The 18,262-nt window shown below is 37.5% G+C and overlaps 2 protein-coding genes across 2 annotated transcripts in view; both read left to right on the top strand.

Annotated features, from left to right (window-relative positions):
* The window catches only part of LOC143667035 (olfactory receptor 13C9-like), a 713,098-nt gene extending 706,532 nt beyond the window's left edge, over positions 1 to 6,566 (top strand). Inside the window, exons 8-10 of the transcript XR_013167823.1 lie at positions 3,766 to 4,023; positions 5,080 to 5,342; positions 6,302 to 6,566. The gene's annotated coding sequence lies outside the window, so the exon portion shown is untranslated. The remainder of the gene's footprint in view (positions 1 to 3,765; positions 4,024 to 5,079; positions 5,343 to 6,301) is intronic.
* A 3,754-nt stretch (positions 6,567 to 10,320) lies between these two features.
* On the top strand, positions 10,321 to 11,265 carry LOC143659242 (olfactory receptor 13D1-like). The gene has a single exon (XM_077132002.1). It carries the CDS (start codon positions 10,321 to 10,323, stop codon positions 11,263 to 11,265), a length of 945 nt encoding a protein of 314 aa, XP_076988117.1.
* Positions 11,266 to 18,262: the final 6,997 nt, after the last annotated feature.

Raw genomic sequence — 18,262 nt, 5'->3', positions numbered from 1 at the left:
TTCATTGATTGCCCATTCTCTGCCTACTTGCTGTCTCCTGATAACCTATGATCTCGAATTTAAATCTCACTGTTAGCTCATTATAGTTAGTTTATTTTGATGAGAACATACAATATTTGTTCGTTTGCTTCTGGCTTATTTCACTCAACATAATGTCTTCAAGGTTCATTTGCCTAGTTGCATACCTCATAACTTCATTACTTTCTCAGCTGTGTAATATTCCATCATATGTCTACACTACATTTCACCCCTCTCCTCAGCAGTCAGTATATCCTTGGGCCACATCCATCCATTTGCATTCATGAATAATACTGTCATAAACACTAGTGTAGAAGTGTCCCTTTGCATTCCTGCTTTCAGTTGCCCCAAGTGTATACCTAGTAAATGGATTACAGGATCACATGGCAACACTGTACTTAACCTCCTGCGGAACCACCGTATTGCCCTCCAGAGAGGCTGCACCATTCTACGTCCCTAACAACAGTGAATGGTTCTCTCTCTCTCCACATCATCTCCACCACTTGTATCTTTCTGTTTTCTTTTTAAATTTTATTGCGATATATTCACACACCAAACAAATCATCCAAAGTTAGTCACTGCTCACAGTATCCTCAATAGTTGCATATACATCTCCATTATCAGTTTTAGAGCATTTTCATTACTCTAGAACAGAAATAAGAATAAAAAGTAAAGTCCAAATTCTCCCATACTGCTTATCCACCCTAGTGTTGACCCATAGTATTGGTGTAGTAAATTTGTTACTGTTGATAATGAAAGAATATTAAAATACATTGTAAACTATAGTCCATGGTTTGCACTTGCTATGTTTTTTCCCCATATAGCCTTCTATTTTTTTTCACATTTGTAGTGGTCCATGCAAGAACTTGTTTAGATACGCGACTTTAAACAACCTCTTTCAATCAAATTCACCTACAATTCATTACTATTACTTATGATTACAAAAAAAGCTACTATCTCCTACATATATCCAATCCCAAACATTTAAATTCAACCTCATCAACAATTCTGCACATATTAGGTAACCACTCCTTATTCTCTAGCTTCTGTCTATCTCTAGGTACCCTATGTTCTATATTTTAAGGCTCTGTATTTATCTAGTTAGTTTATATTAGTGAAATAATACAATATTTGTCCTTTTGTTTCTGGCTTATTTCACTCAGCATTATATCCTTAAGGTTCATCCATGTTGCCACATACTTCAGGACCTCATACCTTCTTCCTCCTGGATAATATTCCATCATATGTGTATAACACAATTTGTTTACCACTCTCAGTTGATGAACTCTTGGATTGTTTCCGTCTTTTGGCAATTGTGAAAAATGCTGCTAGAACATCAGTGTGCAAATGTCTGTTTGTGTCCCTGCTAGCAGATCTTCTGGTTATATACTGTGTAGCGGAATTTCTGGGTCATAGGGTAACTCCATATTTAGTGTCCTGAGCAATCGCCAAACTGACTTCCACAGTGGCTGTACAATTTTGCATTTCCACCAGCATTGAATAAGTGTTCCTATTTCTCCACATCCTCTCTAGCATTTGTAGTTTCCTGTTTGTTTAATAGGGGCCATCTTTATAGATGTGAGATGATATCACACTGTGAATTTGATTTGCATTTCTCTAATAGCTAATGTAGATGACCATCTTTTCATATATTTTTTAGCCATTTGTAGTTCCTCTTTGGAAAAATGTCTATTCATACCTATTTTATGATTAGGCTATTTGTCCTTATATTGTCGAGTTGTAGAATTTCTTTATATATGCTTGATATTAAACTCTTATCAGATATGTGGTTACCTAATATTCCCTCCCATTAAGGTGAATGCCTCTTCACCTTTTTGACAAAGTCTTTTGAAGCACGAAAGTGTTTAATCTTGAGGTGTTCCCATTTATCTATTTTTTCTTTTGTTGCTTGTGCTTTGGGTGTAAAATTTAAGCAGCTACCTCTTATCACTATGTCTTAAAGATGTTTCTCTATATTTTCTTCTAGGATTTTGCTAGAACTGGCTCTCCTATTTAGGTCTTTTATCCACTTTGAGTTAATTTTTATATAGGGAGTAATGGAGTGGTTCCTTTGGGGATATGCATATCCACTTTTCCCAGGACCATTTCTTGAAGAGATTATTCTGTCCCAGTTCAGTGGATTTGGGGGTCTTGTCTAAAATCAAATGACCATAGATCTGAGTTTCTGGTTCTGAACACCCAAATTGGTTCCATTGATCAATATGTCTATCTTTGTGCCAATGCCATGCTGCTTTGACCATTGTGGCTTTACAGTACCCTTCAAAAGTCAAGAAGTACAAGTCGTCCCAGTTTGTTCCTCCTTTTTAAAGATGCTTTTGGCTATTCAAGACCCCTTTCCTTCCAAATAAACTTAATAACTAACTTTTCCAAAGTAGGAAAAGTTAGGGTGCTGTCATTTTAATTGGTATTGCACTGAATCTGTAGATCAATTTGGGTAGAATTGACATCTTAATGATATAACCTCCCTACATATGAATGCAGGATGTCTTTCCACCTAATTAGATCTTCTTTGGTTTCTTTTAACAAAGTTTTGAAGTTTTCTGTATATAGGTCCTTTCCATTTTTGGCTAAATTTGCTCCTAGATGTTTTATTCTTTTAGTTGCTGTTGTGAGTGGAATTGTTTTCTTGGCTGCCTCCGTGGTTAGGACATTATCAGTGAATAACATTACAGATTTTTGCATGTTGACACAATCCTACAGGTGCTAGAAGAATATAAATGTGGAGGGAGTTAAAATACTAAGTCCTGGAGCTGTCACAGCAGTGACAGTGACCAAAAAGCTGACAGAGGATACATGGATTTAAGGGAGACACTTGGGAAGCAATGGCAGAGGTGCATTGGCTATTCCCCTTGAGGCTGGGCATCCATGCTTTGTATATTACATACTTATGTCTGTTTCAACCCACCAAGAAAAAAAATTTATATCTCACTCATTTAACATTCTATGATAAAAAGAGGCATTAAGAGAACTTCCGACAATGAGAATTGGCCTTTACTCTTAAGGAAAAGCAAATGAAGAGAGTCTCTCATCCCAGTCCTCTACAATTGCCATTACCTTAAAAAAGCCAAAGAAAGTGGAAAATTACCTAGAATACAGAAGGATAATGTTTCACTTCCATTTATTCCCTTTTTTTCATATTTTCTATTGAAAGTATCATATCATTAAAGTTGCCTAATAAAATAAAATGGGGAAATACACACAGTATACTGTTAATTTTAAAAAGCAGAGAGTATATCAAGAAATTCTATGTGCTTATAAGGTATATGTCTAGAAATATATAAAGTTATATTTGTAATTATGAATGATTTGCGTTTCCTTCTTTAAGTTTTTTCTGAGTTTCTCAAATTTTCTATAATGAGTATATATTATTTGTATAATCAGGAAAAAATTAATCCAAAGAAGAAAAAATCATGTCCAATAAGCTAGGTAGAAATTGATCTTAGAAACATTATCCCTAAAGTTTCTAAAAGTTTCTACCTTCTGCATTATTTAAAACTTCTTTTTAAAGTGGTGGCAACTTTAAAATGACTTTGGGGATTACAAAATCTAATAGAAGAAAACAAAGGAGGATTCAAATTGCCACCAGAGCCTGTATAGGTCCTTTGGTAATATTCAGGGCTCCGAAGATAGGGAGTATTTATGTGGCAAATTGATTCACTATTGACACAAATATAGGGCATGAACTGCTATACGAGATGAAGTTTAATTTCTGTTCTTTCTCCTCAGTCACTGCTATTAAGTTGTTTGAAACTGTGGGGAATTTGACTGTGACTTCTACAGCATGGTCATAGTTCAGAGAGAAGAAAGCTGAGAAGTCAACTAACTGAGGAATATTTAAATGACTTCAGAATGTGGTTGTAAGAAATTAGTGAAACTGATGAAAAGATGGTGATTGATTGGTTAGGAAACTGAAGTCCTAGTAAACCATGCTAGTTGTGGAGAAGTTGAAGATCCTACACTGATGCTTGAATAAGGAGCATTATGGTAAGTTGGGAAAAAGCCTTGTTGAAAAGGAGAGAATAAATGGGATTTGGGAATTATGAACAATTAATTTTATTTGAAAAGTTCCAAACAGAACAAAAACTGGGCAATAAGGTATGAATGAGTGAAAGAAATTCCTTCGATAGTTACAAACAACAAATGAAAGAATGTTAGCCTAGGACTTCAAATTAAATTAACATACAATGTGCACTCAGTTTATGTTAATCATCAAAGCAACTCTTCCAAATAGGTACTTTATCCTGATACTGTAGATGACACATCATGCTCAGAAAGTCTAAATGTCTTGCCCAAGATTTGCACCACTAATATGTTACGGAGCCAAGACTAAATTCTAAGTCCTCTCATTCCAAGCCAAGTGCTCTCCACTAAGACATAGTACTTCACTATAATTTTATTGGTAGAGAGGACAAAGAAGTGAACTAATTTTGGCACAGTAGGTTTCCAGAGACACAAGGCTGTTACACTCTAGCACAGCACTAGAGATGCCAGAGCTTGTAGAAGACAGATAGGTAAATCAATCCCAGCTATAACCCTATTGCTCAGATTGAGCGTTCCAGAAACAACAAATCAGTTTTGATTTACAGGCAGAAATGTGAGTGACAAAACCCAGTACAATTCTCAGAAGCTTGTAAGAAAAGTAGTAGAGGTCTGAGGTCTTTCTTTCACTTGAGCACTACTGCTCATTATTAGCTCCTGGAGACACTCATAGGGCCTCATTTAATTAGAAAAACTCTGGGGATATCCAGCCAGGGATGTCTGATATTGTGAACATAATGCTGTTTTATAAAAAAATATGGGAGACTGGCTGAATCTAGAGGTAGTGTACAATACTTAGTGCAACTGATTTCCATCAGAGGAGGCCTTCCAAGGTGAGTGGGGCATGAGGTATTTTAAGTTTCTCTGGGTTTAAGTCAGGGAGTCTGGGTATACATTTTCTTACACACAAACTACTGCTATCTTCTGCTGGTAAACACAAGGAGAAGAGGGTTGAGTGCTTCATGATTTATATTCCTAACCCAGAGTTTGCTTTCTTTCCAGAGATGATGCTGATGATGAGAATCAATCTAAAGGCTGACCCTTCAGAGAGAGATGCGCAAAAACCAAAGAGAAAAGAAAAAGAAACTTTACCTCCTTTTGTGAGAAATAAAAGAAGCACAGCGACAACAATCATGACTATTTTCCCATAGCCCAGCCCCACCACTGCCACCATCATGGAGTATCTCCTCTACCTTTCTTTTAACTTGATAACAGTGGATATATTGCATGTTATGTATACTGTTTGCTGTGGACACATCCTGATGGTAGGTTCTAGTGCACTTTTGCAAGAATTGCGACTGTGTCATTGTATCTATTTAGACTGTACATATTTGTGAGATTGATAGCTTGAAATTATACTTTAAATGGCCTTAAATCTGTCTATATAATGAAACAATAGAAAGTCTTCTCCAGTTTCCTTCCCATTGACAATTCTTACTTTTTGGTTTTATTGAAAATTGGAGCCAAAATTCTTAAATGCTTACTAGTATTCTCTTGAAGCAAAAATTTTAAAATAGTATTTTTGTATTTATAATCAGGAAATATACATTTATTAAAGAAAATATGAAAAATAGAGAGTAATGCATATGTTATTATTTCTTCTATCTATTGCTTGGATTATTCGGAGAGGAAGAGTTAAATAATGATAGTAATCTAACAGCAATCTTTGACAGACTTTAGGGAAATACTTCCAGAGTTTCCTCATTTAGAATTGTGCTGTCCAATAATTTGAAAGAGATGGTCTTCATTTTCTTAAAAGTCTGTCTGTCCATATCTAGATTAATAAGATGTTTTAATAAGAATGAATGTTGAATTCAATGAAATGATTTCTGTCTAATAGTTAATGACGGTGTGTGTGTGTGTGTGTTGACTGATATTGATAGATTTTCAATAATAATTTGGAACTTTGTGAATAAATGAACAAATTAGATAATTTTACTTTAGTTATATAAAAATACAGTTTGAATATACTTAATTTATGATTTTTTCATATTTTTATAAATGAGAACTGACTGATAGGTTTGACAGATCGGGATAACATGGCCATTTTACTTTCATGAAATGATTTTTAAAATGTTCCATGACTTTTCACATTGAGACATGTTATATAGCACAAAAATAATTTTTTTCTTGAAGGTATAAAATAACTTCCATAAGTATTCTGCCCTTGGGATTCATTTTGAGAATCCATTATTCACAATGGTATCTTTATTTCCTACCGCAGAATATGCCATGATATGTGTTGAATGAATGAATGAATAAATGAAGGAGACTATGAGAGAAGTAAGCACATCTTCTGTGACAGCACTTAAGAAGGAATTCTGAGCTCAAGAGGTGAGAAAGTTTTCCTAGAGAAAAATAACATTTGAATTGGGAAGGATCCTTTCACCTTAAAGCAGTATGTACAAATGCATAGGGAAGAGGGTAAAATACTCTGGGGAAACTGAAAGGAATCCAGCATGACTGCTGCATTGCCCTGAGATATCAGTAGTGGGATCATAATTTGTACATTAAAGGCACCTAGGGGAGATGATGTGGTTGGAGAGTGGCTACAGGACTTTTCTTAAGTTGTGTTGCAAGTAAGAATATTGATTTTCATGCAGCTGCATCTCTATTTGTGTGTCTTTTGTGGGGAGGTTGATGGAGACAATTGGAGATCAATTATACTGCAATAACTTCTCCTTTAACATCGTTATGGAAAGGAGAAATGGTAGAAGTGGGAGGAAAGGAAACTGAAAATGTAAAGACAGGCATTTTGTGATCGGTTGATTCGGTATATTTGGTGACTGTACTGTTTCCATTTTCTTCTATTTGCCCTATATTCTGTAAAAATGGTCCTAATCACCAGGAACATTTTGGATAAAGAGAAAGTGAGCTATTTCCCCTTCAATTTAGAATGCCCTCAGCTCCCAGGATATGAATACTCTCTCTGTTACTGTAAAAATGGACTGTTCCTCTTCTCTTTCTTTACAGCAAATTTAAACTGCTGCCTTAACTTCTCCCTTCATGGAAACAAGTCCACGTGCCAATATGAATAGGGGCAGAAAAGAGGTGCAGGATAAAGGGAATATTTTCCAAGTAACTAACATATTGACAACACTATCCCTTTCTATTTTTAACTTTCAACTGTAGTAACATATATATACACTCAAAACTTCCCACCTTAACCATTTCCAGATGTACAATTTCATGGTATTAATTACATTCACAATATTTTGCCTCTTCAACATCACCGTCTAGGTGATACTTTCTGATAAGAAGAGAAAGGCCATGGAAACCATGGGAAGAAAAGAAAAATTTCCCTTTCTCTCTCCCTTGCAGGAACCTAGGATGGCTGTGTTCTACCAGCTAAGGAGTAAGCCCCACATCTTGTCTTCAAGCTCCGTAGATACAAAATGGCCAAAGCAAATGTGCGATTATGAGGCGAGAGTAAGATCAGCAAGAAATATTTTCATTCCACACCCAGAGCCTGGGAAGTACTCGTTACCACAGTAACAGTATAACAGGTAATAAGCCACAGTTATATAAGGGGTCTACTATCTTCTTGGGCACCTCAGCAGAATCAAAATGAAACATTTAGAGCACAATTGCATTTCTGATCATCTGCTAATGTTACGAGTAGGAGGAACTTTTCAATTGAAAATATCGGATGAACAGGGAAAGATAGTTAAGACAAAAAGCACCATTAAAGACACAGATTTGCAGAGTGATGAGAGACTAGGGGATTCCTGATGTGTGATCGGTAGAGGCAAAGATAACAGCATTGTTATAATAGTTTTCTTTTGCTTATAGTTAGGGTATGAATCTTTGAAAGGTAGTATGGTATATTGGTTAAGGGGGCTGACTTTGAAGTCAGGCAGCTGGATATTGAATTCTGGCTCTACCGTTTATTATCTGTATGATCTTGAGACACTTATTTCAACTTCTCTTTGTCTCTGTTTCTTCATTTGAAAATGGATGTAATAATGGTACCTATCTCACAGGGTAGCCATGAAGTTTAAATGAATTAATACGTGTAATATTCTTATAACGGTGCCTGGCACAGAGTGTTCAACAAATAGTAACCATATGTGTTAGTATAAGAATCTGCATGTCCAGAAATAAAAATAATATGGATCCCTAGGGATGCATTCCAAAATATCAGATACAATAATTAAGAGTAAAATATGTATCAATAAGTAATGGATATGATGATGGTGATGATAGCACCAAATTTAGCTAATAATAAAAACCACTCCACTGTATAATTGAAATTGGTTAAACGGGAAAATTTTAGTTGTATATGTCTTACAAAACAATTTTTTAAAAAATGAGTAGTGGATAAAAAATTAAACTACGTAGGACAGGAGTGTAAAATCTACATCTAAGAGTTTGGTGATGTTGAAAGAATATTGGAGAACTTGCACTGATTAGAAAAGTATAGATATTGTGAAGAAAAGCATTTTCACATGGTCTATATTTGAGGAGGGAAAAAAGTGTACATGAGGAGGCCCATGTTTCACAGTCTCTGAAAGCTCCTGGGAATAATCCTCCAAAGATCCTTAGACTTCCAAATGATTTTTGAAAGAGGATCAATCAGATGCCCCAAGGAGAGCAAAACAAAAGTTTGTAGTCTTTCAATCGTGCTCATAAACTTACCCTAAGAAAGGTAAATCATTTCTTCCCTTCTGATATGGGCAAATAGACTTAAAAATTACAATATAATTTACAAAATATACATATACTTTGGCCTATAATGTCTGTCATCTCTTTGAAAGCTGCAATTTTTCGATTTAATCTTTCAAATTCTTCTTTGTGCTCTTTTATATCTTCCCGATAGCCTTTATTTCTCTATAAATATCCCTGAATTATTGTTCCACAGTCTGGTGTTTTGATTGATCATTTAAGTGGGCCATTTCTGTGTGGATCTTCAGGAGCTTTGTGATTTCCTGTTGTGTCCAGTGCATTAAGATAATCTTAATAAGTTTATTTTGTGAGTTGCTTTGCTTCACTCTCTGAAGTTTTATAACTATTGGGTGTCTGTTGAAGGTACCCGTACGCACTTGGTTTGTCAGTAATTCCCCATGCAACCAAGGCCTGGATCATATGTAGGGGGTGCAGTCCTACAAAAGGGCCTGTTAAATGCTAGGCAGAAAAGATGCATGGCTTGTTGAGTGGCAGAATGCCTGCCTGTCATGTGGGAGAACCAGGTTCAACTCCCCACCCATGCACCAAAAAACAAAAGAAAACAAAACAAAATACCTTAAGGGTCTGTCAAAAGCTAGGCAGAAAATGTTGCACAGGTGGCTCAGTAGTAGAACCTCGCCTATCATGTGAGAGTCCCTGGTTTGACTCCAGACCCAGGGAACCAGAAAAGAAAAAAAGATGGTATTGTGTTTCTTGGGTGACCTCCTTGGTCCTTCATCTCCATCTTTGCAAGCCTCAGATAACTGGGCCTCTTGTGGGTAAATTGGAAAGTAGAGCAGGACCAGTACCTCACAAAATTCCCTCACCGACTGGCCATCAGATCACTGCTGCTCCATGTCACGGCATGAACACTGGTCTCTGCCAACACCAGACACCCGTGGCAGCCCACCTCAGGGGTGGGGAGCAGGCATTGTGCACTGACCCATTGATCCCCATGCACAGGGGAAGCAATTCCACCAGTCTCTCGGGACCTTGCAGGAACTCCCAGCCATGGGGCCATGAGGAAAGGCCTCCCAAGATTTCTTTCTGTTGGTGCTGGCCAGAGCACAGGAGCATGCTGGGGTTTGCACCCACCCACATATGCCACCTGACCCTGCTGGGCTCATGGTTGAGGGCACTCACCCGTCTTTCTCCATCCCAGTCTTTCTGCTTCATCTGCAGTCTCAGTTTTTATTTTATTATTACTTTGACTCTATTCTTGTTGTTCCATGGATCTGGGGTGAAGTCTGCCACCCTAATCCAACATCTCGTTATAAGCGTCTGAATCTACATTTGAAAGAAGTTTGTCACTACATCTTATTTGGCTTGTCAGATCAAAATTTTTGGAGTATGTGTAGCATTGCTTCTGCTGCTGTGGATCCTAAGAGGTATGTAATTTCCTATTGCCTCAGTTTTATCATAAATAAAATTAGTATTATATCTCTGTCCCTCCTGAATTGTAGTAGTGATCAAGAAACAAACAAAATAATGGAAGTAAACTGTGCCCAAAATATGCATTATAAATACAAATTTTCCTGAGTTGTGTCCTTATCCGAACTCTGCAGGTGACAAGAACACATGGAAAAGGGGAATTACTCCACAGTGACTGAATTCTTTCTGATAGGATTTTCCCAATACCCAGAACTCCAACTTTCTCTGTTTGTGCTCTGCCTTATCATGTACTTTATAATTCTCCTGGGAAACAGCCTCCTCATTATCATCAGCATCCTGGATTCCCGCCTCCACACCCCCATGTACTTCTTCCTTGGGAACCTCTCATTCTTGGACATCTGCTACACATCATCGTCCATTCCTCCAATGCTCAGCATCTTTAGGTCTGAGAGAAAATCCATCTCCTTCATTGGCTGTGCTCTACAGATGGTGGTCTCCCTTGGCTTGGGCTCCACTGAGTGTATTCTACTGGCAATGATGGCCTATGACCGGTACATGGCTATCTGCAACCCAATGAGATACCCCATCATCATGAACAGGGTGCTATGTGTGCACATGGCTGCATGGTCCTGGATGATTGGTTGTCTGAACTCCCTGGTGCAAACAGTCCTAGCAATGACATTACCTTTTTGTGGGAATAATGTCATTGATCACATTACCTGTGACATCCTGGCTCTTCTTAAACTTATCTGCTCAGATATCACCATCAATGTGCTTGTCATGACAGTGGCAAATATTGTTTTATTGTTGATTCCTCTACTTCTAATTCTCATCTCCTATATTTTTATCCTATTTACAATACTGAGCATTAACTCTGCTGAGGGGAGAAAGAAAGCCTTTTCTACCTGTTCAGCTCACCTGTCTGTGGTAATTTTATTCTATGGTTCAGCCCTTTTTATATACATGAAACCCAAGTCAAAGGATACCAAAACATCTGATGAGATCATCAGTCTGTCTTATGGAGTGGTCACCCCAATGTTGAACCCCATCATCTACAGCCTGAGGAATAAGGAGGTAAAAGGGGCCGTGAAGAAAGTCCTCAGCAAACACCTGCATGTATGGAAAATATGAAAGTTCCTGCTGCATGTGATTTTCTCACTGGGACAACAGATTTTTTTATTCAAAAGGCTATTGCACAATCTCCTGTCTGGGAACTTGAGTGCTTATGAAGCCAAATATGGGAATCCCATTCTAGGTAAACATTTCTGTATAATGCCTTAACTGCTGGGTTTCCAGCTGTAAGGAGGTCTGCCAATTGGTCCTGTAAAAGTCACGTTGTCATCAAGACAAATATCACGACCTTCTATCTTCTTTCTTCCCTCCTTCCTTTCTCCCTCTGTCTCTTACCCTCCTTCCTATGTCCCTCCTTCCTCCCTCTCTTTCATCACCTACTTCTCCTCCTCTTTTTTCTTCTTCTTTTCAGACTCTTTTCTTACTCTTTCCTTTTGAAGTGAATGTCTGTTGTTTGTGTTGTCCACCATCTCTGCTTCCTGTAAAATGATGTAAATTTTTCTTTTAGGAACCACAGTCCCCCACTCTTAATTCATGTTGTACTGGGTAGAGTGGATCTTACTCTCTGTCCTAGGAGTAATCGTGGAAAACCCTTGACAGTGCAAAAGGACATCCATTCCCCTAGATGACTTCATTATGCTGATAGATATAGTGTTGCAAGTGACCTGAGCCAAAGTAGCCAAATGCAATACCTGGATTTCTGCCTCAGTGTCAAAAAAGAGAAACACTTTTGGCAAGGGTCTTCAAACTGGTGGAATGTGATCTTGGAGCTCCTGCTAGCCCTTTTGGCTAGTTCATGGGGAGAGCCTTGTTAAGAAGGAAAGCAGAGGTGAGATAGTGTGTCTGATGTCACTTTACTGAATCCAGCTATAGCTAAAGCCAGATTTACCATTTTCCTCAATTTATGAATTGTTATCATTTTATAAAAATACAATTTGAGTTGGATTTTACCAATTACAATCACATAAATCCTATCTGACATATTCCCTTGTCTCACGTCTTCCTAACTCCACTTATATTTTTGAGGCAAAAAACAATTAAAAGGCATGTTATCTGAAGTAACCCAACTTCAGCATACTTTAGAGGTTCTCTCTTTATAACTAAATTATGATAATCTAATCTCTATTTTGCATGACTTCAAGAACTCCAGTCACCTTCCCAGTTATTTCTAAAGAGCATTTACATGTTCTTTATTTTTGTTCTCATTATGTTGCTCAAGATATTTCTTCCATGCTGTGGGCTTCAATCAATATAATGTGTTTTATTATACTATTTTGCTTTTGTATAATGTATATTAGTTCTTAATAGGCATTGTCCTTTTGTGGAATATGGCCAATATAACTAGATTATATGTTAATACACATAATCACTAATAAGTCTGGTTAGGAAAGCATTCGCATAAAAGGTGCTACATATCTGGATTTATCCATTCTGGGCACCAAACCATGACTGCAATGGGTCAGGCAGGATTCGCCTAAAAAATTATACATATTATGACCCTTGGACTTTACTGCACTCAGTCTTCCATCACTTAGATTAAGACAATATTTTATACCATGGTCTACAAGATTCCCCCAAAATGTTTAAGTCCTATACCCTATTCATGCATGTAAACTTATTTGGAAATAGGGTCTTTGATGAAGTGATTACTTAATTTAAGGTCTAACTGCATTAGGGTAGACCCCAATGTAATATGAATGGAGTCCTTATAAGAGGGAAATTTGGATATAGAAACAGTAGAGGAAAGGACTTGAGAAAATGGAGGAGGCAGAGACTGGAAAAACATATTAGAAGCCCAGGAATGCCAAGAATTGCTGACAGATGCCAGAAGCTAGAAGAGGAAAGGGAGGATTCTTCCTAAGGGGCTCAGAAGGAGTGTGGCCTGGCTGACACCTTTATTTTGGAATTTATCCTCCAGAACTGTAAAAAAATAAATTTCTATTGTTTTAAGCCATACACTTTGTGGTAGTTTGTTACAGCAACCCTAAGAAAGTAAGACACACTATTTTTGTTATATCAGAACAAATTTCTGTCTCAAAATTGAACTGTTTTGTATCCTTTCTGTATACTCTACCATAATCCATATTTTTTATTATGTGCTTGAGGATAGGGTATAATATAATTCTACTTCTGAAAGAGTTATTTCTTAATTAAAGTCCAAGGCATAAGTTTCCCATTTCACACTTTTTCTACTGATACACCTTTTGCTATACCCTCTAATAGACATTATTTGGTTGTACAACTAATTAGTAGCTTGGTAACTGCTTGAAACATAAAAGCTAATATTAAATTACCAGACACTCTGAGGAGTGATTATTCCAGGGAAGTTAAGATCTTTAAAAATGTAGCATCCTGTAATTAAACAACCTTTTTTTTTGGCAGGGTGCATGGTCCAGGGATCAAACCTGGGTTTCCCTCATGGAAGGTAAGCATTCTACCACTGAACTACCCATGCACCCTGGAATTAAACAGACTTAAAAATATTTTTATTGAAAAGTCTTTACACATATACATTTCATACATGGTGTATAATCAGTGGCTCACAATATCATCACAGGTTGTGTATTCATCACCATGATCATTTTGTAGAATATTTGCATCACTACAGAAAAGGGAATAGAAAGAAAAAAGAAAAAAATTCCTACATACCATACTTTACCCCTCCCTCTCATTGACTAATATTTCCATTTACCCAATTTATTTGTCCCCCCCTTTTATTTATTTATTTATTTAATCCATTTTTTAAAACTCAAATGCCTATATCCTGGATAAAAGGCATATCAGACACAAGGCTTTAACAACCACACAATTACATTGTAAAAGTTATATCTTTATATAGTTATCTTCAAGAATTGAAGCTACTGCAACACAGCTCAACAGTTTCAGGTACCTCCCTTCAGCCACTTCAATACACCACAAATTGAAAAAGGACATCTATATAATGCATAAGGATAACCTCCAGGACAACCTCTTGATTCTGAAATCTCTCAGCCATTGAAAGTTTATTTTGTCTCATTTCTCTTGCCCCTTGTGCTGGTTTGAAAGGATGTACCCTAGAAAACTCAAGTTTTAATCCTAATCCCGTTTTGTAAAGTCGGCCGTTTCTTCTAATCCCTATTCAGTACTGCAAGTCTGAAATTTAAATTACATTATCTCCCTGGAGATGTGACTCATTCAAGATTGGCTGTTAAGTGAATGGTGACATATCTCCACCCATTCCAAGTGGGTCTTGATTACTTTACTAGAATTCAATAGAAGAGGAGACATTTTAGAGAAAGCTATAGATTCAGAGAGAGCAGAGAATGGCACAGCACCACGAAGCAGACAGTCCACCAGCCAGTGACTTTTGAAGATGAAGAAGGAGAATGCCTCCCAGGGAGCTGGAGAGGAAGCTAGCAGATGACTAGTGTTTGCCATGTGCCCTTTCCTCTCACTCAGTAGAGAGAGAGGAAAAGCTGACCTTGTTCGCCATGCACCTTTCCACTACAGAGAGAAACCCTGAACTTCCTTGGCCTTCTTGAATAAAGGTATATTTCCCTGGATGCCTTATATTGGACATCTCTATAGACTTGCTTTAATTGGGACATTTCCATGGCCTAAAAACTGTTAACTAGCAACTTATTAAATTCCCCTTTTGAAAAGCCATTCCATTTCTGGTATATTGCATTCTGGCAACTAGCTAGCTAGAACACCCCTTTTGGTCAAGAAGTCTTTCTCAATCCCTTGATGCTGGGTCCTGGCTTATCCCAGGCTTTCTGTCCCATGTTGCCAGGTAGATTTACACTCCTTGGAGTCATGTCCCATGTAGGAAGGAGGGCAGTGTGTTCTCCTGACAAGCTGACTTAAACAGAGAGGCCATATCTAAGCAACAAAAGAGGTTCTCTGGGGGTGACTTTTCGACCTAATTTTAAGTAAGTTTAGCCTATCTTTTGTAGGAGTAAGTTTCATAGGGGAGAACCCAAAGATTGAAGGCTTGGCCTATTGATTTCATTGTCCCTACTGTTTGTGAGAATAACAGAAATTCTCCAAATGGGGAAGTTGAATATTTCCTCCTTTCTCCGGATACCCCCAAGAGTACTTTGGAAATGCTTCTTTATTCATTACCCAGATTACTATGGGATATACTGTGGCATCACACTAATCTGGACAAACCAACAAAATCTCATACCCTATTCAAGTTTCCATGTACTTATGGTGTTCAACTAAACTGACCATACAAGTTGTTAGATAATGTACAACCCAAAATATAACTTTGCACCAAATAAATGTCTCTCCATTTCATCTCACATAGAAGTTGAAGTTTGAAAATATGGATGATATCCTTTACCCTGTATTCTGCTATACCTTAGCCCTATCCAGATCAGCTACATTGATTTCTCTACTCAACGTCTGATTACTTTTTCAACTTTTTAAACTGTTCCTGTATGTTGTACTGCTGACTTTATAGCTTCAGAACTCTAATGGTGAGTCTCAGGTGTTACATAAATATCCGAAGTTTCTGGGAATGACCAGGTTATATACAAACAGCTCAGTATCTCAGAATTTAGAAATAAGAGTTACACCTTCTGAATATATGTGAATCCTGTAAGAGTTTATACTTTAGGACGCTTTACAAATAGGTCTCAACCTGATGACCCATGCTCTCTACTTTAGTGCACCGAGTTTTTATTTTATAGTTAGTTCATATGATTGAGACATGATAACATTTGTCTTTCTGTTCCTGTCATTTCATTCAACATACAGTCCTTAAGGTTCATTCACCTAGTTGCATGCCACACAACTTCCATTCTTTTTTTGCTGCTGCTCAATAGTCCATCGCATATATACACCATAGTTTCCCTTTCCATTACTCAGTTGGTACCCTTAGGTCACCTCCATTTGTTGTGGTTTGGGAACACTGCTGCCATAAACACCAATGTGCAAATGTCCATTCATGTCCCCACCTTCAGAATCATATGGAAACCCCACACCTAGCCTCCTGTGGAAGCATCATACTGCCCTCCAAGGGATTGACCTCTCAGTTTCCCTACTAACAGTAAATACGTACATCTCTTTCTCCACATTTTCTTTAGCACTTGTTTCTCTCTGTTCATTTGTAAATAGTTTAATTCACACATCATACAATCCAACCTAAGTTTATGGACATGCCTTCACCACCATAATCTATCTGAAGACATTTCCTTTTCTTCCACATATAAACCATATCCCTTTCCCATCCTCCCCACCTGTTGACATTTAGTTTTGGCATAATGCATTTATTACTTTTAGTAGAAGCAAATTACAATGTTATTGTTGACTGTAGACCCTAACTTGCATTGATGGTACTTCTTCCTGTACGCCATCTATATTCAACATCCTGCAATATTAACATTCATTTGTTCTCCCTCATACAAAAACATTTTTTTGTACATTTAATCACCATCATTGTCCACTCTAGGCATTACTGAATTATGCCATCTCAGTCTTTATCCTCTATCTTTCCTTCTGGTTTCATTCATGCCCCCAGCTCTTCTCCCTCTATCATACTCACATTCAGCATACTTTTATTACAAATTAAATAAATGGATGGGTACACTACTTTCATGGACTGGAATACTAAATAGTTAAGATGTGAATGCTACCCAAATTGATTTGTAGATTCAACACAATACCAATTAAAATCCCAACAACTTCCTTTTCAGAAATGGAAAAACCAATAACCAAATTTATCTGGAAGGTAATGGTGCCCCAAATAGCTAAAAATATCTTGAGAAAGAAAATTGAAGTGGGAGGTCTCACACTACCTGATTTTAAAGCATATTACAAAGCTACTGTGGTCAAAGCAACGTGTTACTGGCATAAAGATAGATGTACTACCCAATGGAACTGAGTAGAGTGTTCAGATACAGGCCCTCTTGTCTATGGATAATTGATCTTTGGTAACACAGTCAAGCCAACCCTACCTGGGACACAGCAGCCTCTACAATAAATGGTGCTGGGAGAACTGGATATCTATATGCAAAAGAATGAAAGAAGATCCATATCTCACACCCTATACAAAAACTGACTCGAAATGGATCATAGACCTAAACATTAAAGCTAAGACCAGGAAACTTTTAGAAGAAAATGTAGAGAAATACCTTATCAAACTTGTAATCGAAGGCAGTTTCCTGGGCCTTATACCCGAAGCACGAGCATGGAAGAAAGAAATAGACAAATGGGAACTCATTAAAATTAAACACTTTTGTGCATCAAAGAACTTTGCCAGGAAAGTAAAAAGGTAGCCTTTGCAATGGGAGACAATATTTGGAAACCGCATATCAGATAAGGGTTTAGTATCCAGAATAAATAAAGAGATTCTTCAACTCAACAACAAAGGACAACCAACCCAATTAAAAAATGGGCAAAAGACATGAACAGACACTTCTCAGAAAAGGAAATATACTTGGCAAAAAGGCATATGAACACATACTCAACTGCACTGGCTGTTTGGGAAATGCAGATCAAAGCCACAATGAGATATCATCTGACACCCACTTGAATGGCCATTATAAAAAAAAAAACAAAAACAGAGAACAACAAATGCTGGTGTGGACGTGGAGAAAGAGGCACACTTCTTCCCCTTTTTGGTCAAGAAGGCTTTCTCAGTCTTACGATGCCAGGGCCAGGCTCATCCCCAGGAATCAAGTCCCACATTGACTGGGAGTTTTACACCCCGAGGAATCATGTCCTCCCTAGGGAAGAGGGCAGTGAGTTTACCTGCTGAGTTGGCTTAGAGAGAGAGACCACATCTGAGCAACAGAAGAGTTTCTCTAGGGTGACACTTAGGCACAATTATAAGTAGGCTTAGCTCCTCCTTTGCAGGAATATGTTTCTTAAGGGCAAGCCCCAAGATCGAGGGATTGGCCTATTAAATTCGAAGTCCCCAATGCTTGTGCATATATCAGGAATTCTCCAAGTGGGGAAGTTTAATATTTCACCTTTTTCCCCCCTCTTTTTGTATTTGACTTTGCAAATACTTTTTGTTCTGTCAGCTGAAAAAAAAGAGAGGAAAGAGACCTGGTAGGAGGGTAAAAAA

The sequence above is a fragment of the Tamandua tetradactyla genome, chromosome 2 (assembly GCF_023851605.1).
Source record: "Tamandua tetradactyla isolate mTamTet1 chromosome 2, mTamTet1.pri, whole genome shotgun sequence".
Lineage (NCBI taxonomy): Eukaryota > Metazoa > Chordata > Mammalia > Pilosa > Myrmecophagidae > Tamandua > Tamandua tetradactyla.
Note: the sequence above shows the minus strand (reverse complement) of the source record. Positions and strands in the feature narration are given on the sequence as shown.

Excerpts from the sequence above, each read along its gene's own strand:
- LOC143659242 (XM_077132002.1), top strand. The coding sequence starts at position 10,321 with ATGGAAAAGGGGAATTACTCCACAGTGACTGAATTCTTTCTGATAGGA.